The sequence below is a fragment of the Phragmites australis genome, chromosome 19 (assembly GCF_958298935.1).
Source record: "Phragmites australis chromosome 19, lpPhrAust1.1, whole genome shotgun sequence".
NCBI lineage: Eukaryota > Viridiplantae > Streptophyta > Magnoliopsida > Poales > Poaceae > Phragmites > Phragmites australis.
Genome location: NC_084939.1, coordinates 11,263,267 through 11,276,379, shown reverse-complemented (window position 1 = coordinate 11,276,379; position 13,113 = coordinate 11,263,267). Strand labels below are relative to the sequence as shown.

At 51.7% G+C, this 13,113-nt stretch overlaps 1 protein-coding gene across 2 annotated transcripts; it reads left to right on the top strand.

Moving 5' to 3' along the window:
• Positions 1-4,018: 4,018 nt before the first annotated feature.
• Positions 4,019-12,843, top strand: LOC133900554 (uncharacterized). Of its 2 annotated transcripts, XM_062341730.1 has the most exons (4): positions 4,019-4,349; positions 5,448-6,225; positions 6,303-6,968; positions 12,117-12,843. In XM_062341730.1, exons 2-4 carry the CDS (start codon positions 5,743-5,745, stop codon positions 12,696-12,698), a joined length of 1,731 nt encoding a protein of 576 aa, XP_062197714.1. In that variant the 5' UTR covers positions 4,019-4,349; positions 5,448-5,742; the 3' UTR covers positions 12,699-12,843. The 2 variants fall into 2 exon arrangements, with proteins under 2 accessions (XP_062197714.1, XP_062197715.1); XM_062341731.1 differs by lacking the exon at positions 4,019-4,349 and having other exon boundaries at positions 4,359-6,225.
• Positions 12,844-13,113: the final 270 nt, after the last annotated feature.

Sequence of the window (13,113 nt, the reverse complement as noted above, 5' to 3'; positions counted from 1 at the left end):
TTTCACAAGTGAAAATCATAAATATGCTAGGCTAAACTAGTGCACAATCACCCTAAATAGGTGTGAAGGTTACAATTCTATGGTGACAAATATATTCAGCAAAAGATATGCAAGAAAACTATAATTGAAAATCCTGAAAATAATGTTCACTAGAAGTTCCAGGTTCAAAGCTTTGCAACGGATTAAATAGAATCCAGAACTTCCAGGTTCAGAACTTAAAACTGAAATTAAACAATACCTAATGAGTTCTAACTAAAACCAAATGGAGTCGTGTGTTCCAAATGATAATTTCAAGTAGGTCTACGAAGAATCTACAATCAATTTCACACGAACACATAGATCAAGCAATATGCACAAATAGTGAGCAAGAACTCAAAGACAAGGATACAAGAGAGGAGACACAAGATTTTTTTTCCAAAGTCCGAATACCTCCACTAGAGGTTCCTACGTCTCCGTTGAGGGGCTCGGTCACACTTGAGCTAATCTCTCTCAACCATTTTCCTCTCCAAGCTCGGTCACACTTGAGCTTGGCTTCCACTCTTGATTTCTTCCATTGCGGAGGTGAAGTCAAAGCCTTCACAAACTTCCCATAGCACATCACAACCTTGGGTGCTCACTGAGGACGCCTAGCCGCCCAGGAGGTTCAAGCTCCATGAGTAAAAAATGTGATGATGAACTTTTTGTTGATGAACTCAAGTGCTCAAAAATAGAGTATAGCTCACTTGCACTGAATCTTCCAATCTCCCAACCCAACTCACGTTTCTTCTCAAATCTCACACTAAATCGGAGTGGGAAGGAGTTCTTTTGGTTCTAAAGATGTTCTATTTTGTGCCCTAGCAGTAGCAAACAAGGAAGGGCTGAGGGGGTATTTATACCCAACTCCCCAAAACTAGCTGTTACACACATTTTCTACACTAACCCGGAACTTCGGTTAACTTAACAAACTTGCCATTATGTAGCTTTCTGGCCTAACCCGGAACTTTCGGGTTGGATTGAAAGGCCAAACCGAGCACCCCTGCCCGAAGCCAACTCGGAACATCTGAACTTACCACAGAATCCGAAACTTCTGGGTTCAATATGGAACTTTCGGATTGAAACTTCAAACCACAACTGAGAACCTCAACTCAGAATTCATCCAGAACTTTCGGACAACTCGGAACTTCCTGGTTAACCCGGAACTTCTGAGTTCAACACAGCTGACCTTCTAAAAACAGGGATAACTTTTTACTCCATATCCAATTTCAACGATTTTGACTCTACGAAAAGCTTATTCAAAGGGCTACACAACCCAACTAAATTCATAATCTCAAACAAATTGGATCAAAATTCGGAACACTTTGAAACCCGATTCAGACACTTCCACACTTTCAGCACCGGACTCATAAAGCAAACTCTCAAGTTAGCATTGTCCGGTGTTCATGGATGTTTTGTGTCTCTCACTTTGGGATGGTTAGATACTCTTGAGTACTGAGACACGATAATTAGCTCTATATTGCATCCCTCTTAATAGTGCGGCATACCTATACTCAAATTCAAATGTAAACTCATTTGAACCAATTTAAACCTTTGAATACCTTCAAGTACCGCTTCTTTCTTTCAAACTTAGAGGATTACTAACTTTTATATCATCTTCACTCCGGCTAAAGAGCAACCGCTGCCAAGCAGTGCCTCTGCCACACCACCAACAGAGAAGTCCTATCACCATCGAGTTCTTCAATCAACACCACTGTGTCCTACTGCTACCCAAGCCGACATGCCAGTTTACCTTGCACTAGACCAATAATCTCATACCACCACGATGCTGCTACGTGCTGCCTCCCGTGACACCCCTTGCTGTTGTCTGCGTCGAGGTTCTATGGGCTCCTATTCCTGCCACTCCCTCGCTAATTTCGTCACCCAGGGCCACACACTTACGCATGTGGCTACACCGACGCTTGCTGGCCACCGCCCCAGGCCGCGCACTGGGTCTGCGACTGGCCACCATGGCTAGTCACCGTCTCTATTGGCTGTTGATCTGCAGCCACAGTTCTTGTTCTGCTCATGCCCGTCCGAAGTCCCAGCCAGCCGAAGTTTCAGCGGCGCTATGTCTTGCTATCACTACCCCTTCCCCATCCCACTTCCTCTCCCAAGTCCTAATCGACACTTTTGGCTCCCTCTACAAATCCTGCTAATTATGCTCCTCCCCCTCATCGCGCTCCTTCTGCCTTGATGCCCATCTGCCTGCCTCCCACATGCTTCATCTTCCGCTCAACTGCCCTCTAGCCTACAGTCTGTCACCTCTAGCTCCTTTACTGCCCACCGCTTCTCGCCAGCTGGCCCAAGAGCAAAAATAGGTTGTCGGCTATAGGCTAATACTTATTCCTGCAACAGAGGCCACGATCCCCTACTAGCATCGTCTGACCCCAACAATGCCAGCTTGCCATGATCAATCAAGGCGCCACCGACCACCGTGTGCTCCACCTCCTCCTCCTCCTAGTCCGGGTCATGCCCATCCTTTGCCTCCACGGGCTGTGTCTCCATGCCGAGTGGCAAAGGGCCTGTGGCGTAGCCATGTGCAAGAAATGGCGGAGAAGGAGTCAAGCCGTTTAGGTTGACTTCGCATGCCACGGAGCACATCAGCTTGACTGGCTAGTGCGGTGGGCAAGGGATCATCGGTGTTTCCCTTCACGCTTGCCTCAACAGTTCATCATCGATCCTTCTCACTCCTCAACAGTTGGCACATCTTGCTGTCGCGGTAGGCATTGGAGAAACAAATGCATCCGGGTACACGTACACCTTTCATGGATGCACGGCTGGATTTCGACCAAAATTCTCGATTGAAGAATTGCTCTTTCATTCATGTTAGTCGAGGGGTGTCTTCTATGGAGGAGAGAGGGCTGAGCCTGAGCCAAGAAACAATTGCATCCATCGAGGTAAACATCTAATTGATATGTTTTTTCCTACCTATTTCAGTTGGTCCTCAATACGATATATTTTTTGTGATGCTTGACATATTCACTCAGTATTAGATTAATTGAGGAAGGAAAATAACAACTAAGGTGGTGATTTTCCAAAGAAGTTGTGATCATTGCTTGTTAGTAAATTAAACAAAAAATGAATCGTCTTTGATAATGGTAAACTCCATTCCCAGCTGAAGAGAAATTCCATGGGTGAAGTTAGTCTGGTTTTGCGTAGAGTATAGTCTGTGGTCAGGGCAGATTTACATGTTATGGAGTTAGACCATATATTGTATCAATAATGGAAAAGCCTTGCTTAATTTGGTATTGTAAAATATACTTTCTTATGGCTTTGCTAATATGATTATATAGAATTAGTTTTTGTTATTTATGGACAATATTTGTTTCTTAATTTCTCTATTGTTTCATACTTTTGTTTGATGCGGAATGTGCAGCTCGGTGGAAGAAGAGCACGGGAAGTAGGGACGAGGACAAGGATGGGGCTAGCAATGAGGATAGCCGCTTTGCATATGTTCAACTTCACAGATGATAAATACAATGTTTATTCATATATGGAGCTTTGTGAGTTAGCAATTATAATTTAATTTATTGTCCGTGTGTAGTCAGTTTTCAAGATGATTATCTACAAATCATGCTTACTGTTCTGAGTAATCATGAAATTGTTTTGCTGTTAGATTACTTTGGGAAGAGTTGTAGCTGCTTCAAGATTTAGGTTTATTTCTTGTGAGGATCTAAAAGGTCTCACGAACACCTTATTCAGAGAATATGCATCCTTATTCGGCAAGGATGGGATTAAGAAAACGATTGTAGTGAAGGGTTGTTCTTATGATGATCCTAAGGTTCCGACAAACATCTTATTAAGAGATTATGCATGTTTCTAAAGTGATTTGGTGTCTTTCTAAAGATCAACCAACATTTGGAGCATGAAGTTCGCTTCTTCCATACTTACTCTCGGTGCTTTGGTTAAGTTGTGCATTCAGTGACTATATTTTTAAAGTAGAAAACATTAAATCTTCACACTGATAAGACTAACAAGCTGAGTGACATTGGTGCCTGCGTGGTGGATTGGAGTGCTAGATGGCGTGAGCTCACACATATACCCGGTGCGGGGTTCCTGGTTTGCATAAATCCCCTGCAATATTGTGACCTCGCCGCGCGTAGCGTTCTCACCCCAACTGCCCCACCAGAAAACAGCAAAACCCCACCTCGTCGCCGCCGCCCCGGTCCGGCGTACCACCCTGGTTGCGCGGCTCGTGCAGGCAGATCCCCAACCCGGCGCCCCGCATCCTGCCCGTTGGTGGCACGGTGGCCCTGCCCCCGTTGCTCGAAGCCGGCGGCGTTCCGAGCCGGAGACCGCGAGAAGCCATTCGCCTTTGGGTCGCCCCGTCCGCGGTAGCGTCATTCACTCTTGATTTGATTTCTTTTCTTTGAGTTGAATTCTGATTAGGTGTCTGATATCCCCAAATTGTAAACATTGGGGCTTGCTTCGATGCACTGCACAAAACTGTATGTCGTCTTTATACTGGGACCTTTCGTAATTGCAATGTTACTGTGATTCACCGCTTTGCCTCAGCGTTTTCCCCCTACTCCTGTTTTAGTGCTATCAGATTATACATGTTGAACCGTTTACACGATAGTTTGATATCAAATTATTAGAATCTAGCTTGGTTCTCGCCTTAGTTTAACGACAAAATGCTATTGTACTACAAACTGTTAATCGATCTTCACGCTATTGTTGATCTGAAGCTAGCTTGTAGGACGCCATTCATTTGTATTTGACACCACATTTTTTTTCCATCTGTGCTGTTGTGATGTGTAGAAAACGATGAAATCTATCATAGATTAATTAGGGAACTCCCAAATCTGATTGATCGAGTTCTTTACTAATCTAAATGTCACACTTGCAACCTGCCTTTAAAACTGAGAAAATTTTGCAAATCCTATATGTACCACCCAGCATAAAAGATGTATGGGACTACAGCTGCTATGGAGTAGTGAGAGTACCAGTATGACACATCTCCTTTCTCTTTTGAAATGGTGAGTAGTTTGTGCTATGCGTGTCACTGCCTATTAGTTTGCCGAGGATTTTGTCATTGGACATGTGATGCTGATTGCTAGAAGAATTTTGGCCTTCACATCTCGCTTTCTCCACCTGATTAGAACAGTAAATGCTTTTCACTAGTCTTTTATCCTTGTTCTTGCCTAGTGTTGCCACATTTAGACACGAGGAATCTATCCTAGGAGATGGTGATTTGTGTTTCCAGTTGCATTTATATTTTATAGTACTATTGATATGATGAAGCAATTAGCTTTTGCTTACTAAATATGATCTTCAAATAGTTGACCTAGGCCTTGTACTGGTGTCTCCTGTTAACTGATTATGTATGATGGACATTTGTATGATATAACTTCTTTGCTATCACCTGTTACCCGAACCAATTTATGTACAAACCTCTGCATCTTCATCTGACAATTCTTTTTTTTTTCCAGGGGTGTGACATCTGCCAAAACAAAATTACCATCAATACTACTGTTAGCCCTGAGCTATTGTAGTTTAGTGGAACATCAAGTGTGGGGTATTTAACAGTCTGAGATTGGGTCCAACAGCAGTGAAAAAAAAATATAGAGGTGAAAAACAGCCTTTGCAAAGTTAAGCCGTTGGGTATCTTGATGGAAATATCTGTAGGATATAAGATAAAAATGTTACTCCCTTCATTATTTACTCTGGACTTGCCTATCATTTGATCACACCAAATTCACACGGCTCGCTTCCCTACCATTTGCAATGGATCTTCGTCCTCCCAGAGATTTCTCGAATTGTAAGAGTTGTCCAGGTGAGCCATCGAGAATGCCAAATCCTATGAATTTCCACCACCAACAATTTCTGCAGCATCCATCATTTTCACAGCCACCATATGCCATGAATTTCCCCCACCAGCAATTTCCGCAGCAACACCTATGCCCACAAAATGTCCATTATGTTGTTGTTCAACCACAGTATACTCCATTCTCACTACCACATCCACCTGCTGGGGCTATGACAACACCACCGCCTCCACCGGCTGGAACTATGCCACTACCTGCAGTGCCACTTCCACCTCCACCTGCTGGAGTGGTGCCATTTATTTCCGCGTCATACTCGGGCACCCCACATTCAGTAACTGACCCGGATGAACAAGACGTTGTTAGTGTAGACAATGATGATAATGTTAAACCTGATAGGACTGCTAGGCGATTGAACTGGACAGAAATGGAGGACTTAAGATTGGTGAGAATTTTTTTTACTTATATCCTGTTGTTCAAACCTTGCATTTTTTTTCTTACATAGTTGTGTTGGAACTGCAGATTAGTGCTTGGTTGAATAGTTCCAAGTTGAGTAATTCCAAGAAGAATGAGGCGCACTGGGGAAATGTCGCCGAGGTGTACAATAGCAGCACCCCAAAAAATCGGAGAAGAGCACCAAAGCAATTGAAGCCCCACTGGCAGAAGATTAACAAGAAGATTGCCCACTTCTATGATTGTTGGTGCCGAGTGGAGGCAAAATATTCCAGTGTCCAGTCTGACCACATGCAACTGATGGACAAAACATGGGCAATGTACTGTGAGGAAGCAAATGCGATGTACCTTGGTGAAGCGAAACATAATTTCACCTTCAGCCATCTTTGGAAAGCTGTCTGGGACCAACCCAAGTGGAAAAACTACATCTCTTCTTTATACTCCAAGAGAAACGAATTGTCTGAGTTTGGGGACTGCATGTCATCCTCCGAAGATGTCACTGATGTGCCTGAAAAAGAAACAGGTGAACAAGGTAGCATGCCTGCAAAGAAGAAACGGGAAGGTGAAAGCAAGGTCTCATCTCCTTCATCAGAGTTGCAAGAAGACATTCAGTGCTTGGTGGATCCTCAAAACAAGCTTGAGAAGAAACATGAGGAGATGACAGAAGTACAACTTAGGCCTTCAGGCCAGAAGCTTGAGTTGTCCGGATGGAATCAGCTGGAAATGAAGGACAAGGTGTCATGTGGGGCCGCACATACGCCAGGAATAGAAGGGCCCGAGATGCGCGGCGTGCAGCAGCGCGCCAGGGCGACGCAGCCGCCGCGGTCACCGCGGCAGGCACCAGCGCAGGGCTCGGTTTAGAAAGTGGCTAGATTAAAGGAGAGCCAATCAAGGGGCCTCTGATTTAGGAGTGATTGTTAGAGTCGGTTGAGGCTATGGCCTATAAGAGTCCTTGTAATCCGTCAATTAGGATTAAGCAAGAACAATTATCTCTCCTTCTCCCTCTCTCAACAAAACGGGCGCTGAGGGGTAAAACCTCGCCCCAACACGGATCGCGGCTACGAACTACGTAGCCGGGGTGCGCCTACCCTATCCCTCGACGCTCTTGACAACCTGGTATCACGGTCTAGGCGATCCAGTTCATCCCGTGCCCCTTCGCCAACCCCAACCGCCGCACCACCCTCAGCCGCCGCGCCGTCACCCTCGCCTCGCGTAGACGCCATGGGTGACAACACCGTCAACAACGCCGCCAACGCTGCCTTGCAGGCGACCTTGGACTCCCTGGTCGCGTCCATCAGGACCCTCCAGACGTCCGTGGAGGCCAACGCCCAGGCCATCCAGCGCCTGGACGCCGCGCGCCCGCCGCCGGGCGGATCGTCAACCTCCGCACGCTCCGGGTCGGGGGAGCACCACCAAGATCGGCCGCCGCGTTTCCAAACGCTCGATTTCCCGCGCTACGATGGCAAGTCGGATCCCCTGATCTTTATCAATCGCTGTGAATCTTATTTTCATCAACAGCGAATCATGGAGGAGGAGAAAGTCTGGATGGCGTCATACAACCTCGAGGACGGCGCCCAGCTGTGGTACTACCAAGTCCAGCAGGACGAGGGTACGCCTTCCTGGCGCCATTTCAAGGAGCTCCTCCACCTGCGCTTTGGGTCTCCCCTCCGATCCAACCCCCTCGGCGAGTTGGCGGCTTGCCACCGAACCGGTACCGTGGAGGAGTACCAGGACCGGTTCCAGGCCCTGCTACCTCGCGCGGGCCGCCTAGACAAGGCACAACGCGTCCAGCTGTTCACCGCCGGCCTCCTTCCACCGCTCAGCCATGATGTGGAGATCCACAATCCCCAGTCGCTGGTGGCGGCCATGAGCCTCGCCCGCAAGATCGACTTGCGGAACAACTACGTCGCGCCCGCGGCACGCGTTCCCCCGCGCGATCGGTCGCCCCTGCCGGCGCCCGCACCGCGACTCGCCCTGCCGGCGCCCCCGGGGGACAAGACGGCCAAGGCCGCGCCGGCCACGATCACCGTGGAGGGCCGGCCGGTTCGTCGGCTGACTCAGGCGGAACAGGAGGAGCGTCGTCGCCTCGGTCTCTGCTACAACTGTGATGAAAAGTTCGGTCGCGGGCACAATCGGGTCTGCAAGCGGCTGTTCCTCCTCGACAGCGTCATCGAGGACGACACCGACGACGGGGCCGCTGCTGATGAGGACGCCGCCGGGGAGGAGACCCCGCACTTCTCCCTCAACGCGATCGCTGGGGTGTCCTTCAACGACATTATGCAGATCTAGGTGGCCGTGGGCGCCGCTGTCTTCACCGCGCTCCTCGACTCGGGATCCACGCACAACTTCATCGCCGAGGACGCGGCCCTCCGTACCGGGCTGCCTCTGCAGCGTCGCCCACGCCTCACGGCGACAGTGGCGAATGGCGAGCGCGTCTCCTGCCCTGGCGTCATTCGGCAGGCACCGCTCACCATCGACAACGACACATTCCGCGTCGATCTCTTCGTGATGCCACTCGCCGGGTACGACCTGGTCCTCGGCACGCAGTGGTTGGCGACCTTGGGGCCGGTGCTCTGGGACTTCAGCGCGCGGACGATGTCCTTCCAGCGTCAGGGGCGCGCCGTGTGCTGGACGGGCGTGGCGACGACCAGCGCGCCGGGCGTCCGCACCACGATAGCCAGCGAGTCCCTCCTGGACGAACTGCTGGCATCCTTCGGGGACGTCTTCGCTGAGCCCCAGGGGCTCCTGCCTCCGCGCGCCCGCGACCACAGCATCATCCTCAAGCCGGGCGCGCAGTCGGTGGCGGTCCGGCCGTACCGGTACCCTGCGTCCCACAAGGACAAGTTGGAGCGGCAATGCGCCGCCATGTTGGAGCAGGGCATCATCCGCAGCAGCGCGTCGGCGTTTTCTTCGCCGGTCCTCCTCGTCAGGAAGGCGAAGGGATCCTGGCGCTTCTGCGTCGACTACCGCGCCCTGAACGCCCTCACCGTCAAGGACGCGTTCCCCATTCCCGTAGTGGACGAACTGCTCGACGAACTCCAAGGCGCCCGATTCTTCTCCAAGCTGGACCTTCGCTCCGGGTACCACCAAGTTCGCATGCGGCCGGGTGATGTCCACAAGACGGCGTTCCGCACACACGAGGGCCTCTACGAGTTCTTGGTGATGCCGTTCGGGCTGTGCAACGCCCCAGCGACATTCCAGGCGCTCATGAACGACGTCTTGCGACCCTTCCTCCGCCGGTTTGTCCTTGTCTTCTTTGACGACATTTTGATATACAGCAAGACATGGGCCGACCACCTTCGCTACCTCCGCGCCGTCCTCTCCATGCTGCGCCAGCACCATCTCTTCGTCAAGCGCGCGAAGTGCGCCTTCGGCGTCGCCTCCGTTTCGTACCTCGGCCACGTCATCTCCGAGGCGGGCGTCGCCATGGATCCGGCCAAGGTGCAGGCCATCCATGACTGGCCGGTGCCACGTTCGGCGCGGGCGGTGCGCGGTTTCCTCGGCTTGGTCGGGTACTACCGCAAATTCGTCCATAACTTCGGCTCCGTCGCCGCGCCGCTGACCGCCCTCCTCAAGAAGGAAGGGTTCTCCTGGACCGACGCAGCAGCCGCGGCCTTCGACGCGCTCAAGGCGGCGGTCACCTCGGCCCCGATCCTAGCGATGCCGGACTTCGCCAAGGACTTCGTCGTGGAGTGCGACGCTTCTTCGCACGGGTTCGGCGCGGTGCTCATCCAGGACGCGCACCCGATTGCGTTCTTCAGCCGCCCCGTCGCGCCACGCCATCGCTCCCTCGCCGCCTATGAGCGGGAGCTCATCGGCCTCGTCCACGCCATACGGCACTGGAGACCGTACCTCTGGGGCCGCCGATTCCTCGTCAAGACGGATCATTACAGCCTCAAGTACCTGTTGGATCAGCGTCTCGCCACGATTCCCCAGCACCACTGGGTGGGGAAACTGTTGGGCTTCGACTTCTCCGTCGAGTACAAGCCGGGCGCGGCGAACGTGGTGGCGGACGCCTTGTCCCGCCACGACACGGACGAGGGGGTCATTTTCGCCATCTCCGCCCCGCGTTTCGACTTCGTCACACGCCTCCGTCAAGCGCAGGACACCGACCCTGTCCTCGTCGCCATACGGGACGAGCTCCGTGCAGGCTCCCGCGGCGCACCATGGATGCTCGTCGACGGCATGGTCCAGTTCGGCGGCCGCCTCTACATTCCCCCGGTGTCCCCGCTCGTCCAGGAGATCATGGTGGCCGTGCACGAGGACGGGCATGAAGGGGTCCAGCGCACACTACATCGCCTCCGACGCGACTTTCATTTTCCTAACATGCGACAGCTGGTGCAGGACCTCGTGCGCTCGTGCGTGACATGTCAGAGGTACAAATCGGAGCACCTCCACCCGGCAGGACTTCTACTTCCCCTGCCCGTACCCCAGGGTGTCTGGACGGACATCGCGCTCGACTTCGTGGAGGCATTGCCGCGCGTCCGTGGCAAGTCCGTCATCTTGACGGTGGTGGACAGGTTCAGCAAGTACTGCCACTTCATTCCCCTGGCGCACCCGTACTCCGCCGAGTCCGTCGCGCAAGCCTTCTTCACCGACATAGTGCGGCTTCACGGCGTTCCCCAGTCCATGGTGTCCGACCGCGATCCGGTCTTCACCTCGACGTTCTAGCGAGAGCTCATGCGCCTGATGGGCGCCAAGCTCCACATGACCTCGGCGTTCCACCCTCAGTCCGACGGCCAGTCAGAAGCTGTCAACCGCGTCATCGTCATGTACCTGCGCTGCCTCACCGGCGATCGACCTCGACAGTGGCTGCGCTGGTTGCCATGGGCGGAGTACGTCTACAACACCGCCTACCTGTCCTCGCTGCGGGACATGCCGTTCCGCGTCGTCTACGGGCGCGATCCTCCGACCATCCGGTCTTATGAGACGGGGGACACACGGGTGGCCGCCGTCGCCAGGAACATGGAGGAGCGTGACGAGTTCCTGGCGGACATCCGCTATCGCCTGGAGCAGGCGCAGGCGGTCCAGAAGAAGCACTACGACAAGCTCCACCGTCATGTCACGTATCAGGTGGGCGATTGGGCCCTCCTTCGTCTTCGTCAGCGGGCAGCTTCGTCCATTCCTCAGGCCGTCACCGGCAAGCTCAAGCCGCGCTACTTCGGCCCCTACCGCGTCGTCGAACTCATCAACGACGTCGCCGTCCGCCTGGCCCTTCCGCCTCGCGCTCGGCTGCACGATGTGTTCCACATCGGTCTCCTCAAGAAGTTCCGTGGGCCGCCACCGGATGCTCCACCACCACTGCCCCCCATCCACCATGGTGCGTCGGTTCCAGAGCCGGAGCGGGCCGTGCGGGCACGATTGGCGCGCGGTGTGCGCCAGGTCCTTGTCCAGTGGAAGGGCGAGTCGGCTGCATCGGCTACATGGGAAGACGTCGAGCCCTTCACCGCCAAGTACCCGGCCTTCCAGCTCGAGGACGAGCTGCTCCTCGACGGGGGGAGAGATGTCATGTGGGGCCGCACATACGCCAGGAATAGAAGGGCCCGAGATGCGCGGTGTGCAGCAGCGCGCCAGGGCGACGCGGCCGCCGCGGTCACCGCGGCAGGCACCAGCGCAGGGCTCGGTTTAGAAAGTGGCTAGATTAAAGGAGAGCCAATCAAGGGGCCTCTGATTTAGGAGTGATTGTTAGAGTCGGTTGAGGCTATGGCCTATAAGAGTCCTTGTAATCCGTCAATTAGGATTAAGCAAGAACAATTATCTCTCCTTCTCCCTCTCTCAACAAAACGGGCGCTGAGGGGTAAAACCTCGCCCCAACAAGGATCGCGGCTACGAACTACGTAGCCGGGGTGCGCCTACCCTATCCCTCGACGCCCTTGACACAAGGGAACCGTAATTTCTGAAAAGCAAACAGATCTTTTGACGGCTGACACTTTGAGGCTCCATGAGTTTCAGCATGGGAAGGAAAAATTGATAGCTGGCACTTCAAGGTTTAATGAATTTCACCATGGGAGTGCAGTGAGGGAAGATGTGCCTGAAAAGAACTCGCATCCACACAGTTACAAAGTGCTGGAGAATGAAAGGGCAGTGAGAGGTAGTCTTCCTGAAAAAGAAACACACACACAAGGTTCCAAGATGGTAAAGGGCAAGCGGAAACGTAAAGGGAACGCATCAAGTCCTTCCTCGGAGGTGCAGGATGACATTAAATGTGTAGTGGATCTGCAGACCATGCTTCAGAAGGATCGCGAGAAGATGTCAGAGGTTCAACTCCATCTCTCGAAAGAGAAGCTTGAGTTGGCGAGACTAAAGCAGCAGGAAGCGAAGGACAAAAAGGAAACAACACTCTACAAGAAGTACACTGAGCTGTTGATGGCTGACACTCAGATGTTTAGTGAGTTTCAGAAGGAAGAGTATCAAAAGGCAGTGAAGCGCATGGGGGAGATGCTATTCGGTAAAGATGGAAAGTAGCGTTCTTGTAATCTACCTTATTTGCATGTACTGAAAGTCTGAAATCTTTTACCTTAGGTGTTTATACTTGGTCAGTTTTGTTAAGCACATGTACTGAAATGCTATCTTAAGAACAAAAGGATTTGACGACCTATTTAACACCAAAGTACTAAATCAACCTATTTCCCTCTTGGATTTCCCTGCAATATATCTGCTTAGCAGAATATCTGGAGACTTAGCATTGAGCTGAAGCCAAATGTGCCAAGAGTGAGAATGATGATAGAAATACAGCTTTTGTAACTCTTTGCCAATGCATCATTGATTTGTCCATCTCTCGAGGAGTCTATGCCTAGTTAACTTACGAAACCTTTTTTCCACGAATTATTTCTTTTAGGGCATTTTTTGGAGGAATTCTTGGAGCTTCACCAGGATGCTA

Coding starts and splice junctions, on each gene's coding strand:
- LOC133900554 (XM_062341730.1), top strand. CDS start 5,743: ATGGATCTTCGTCCTCCCAGAGATTTCTCGAATTGTAAGAGTTGTCCA. Junction 6,226..6,302: donor AAATGGAGGACTTAAGATTG/GTGAGAATTTTT, acceptor TTGGAACTGCAG/ATTAGTGCTTGGTTGAATAG. Junction 6,969..12,116: donor AGCTGGAAATGAAGGACAAG/GTGTCATGTGGG, acceptor CCTTGACACAAG/GGAACCGTAATTTCTGAAAA.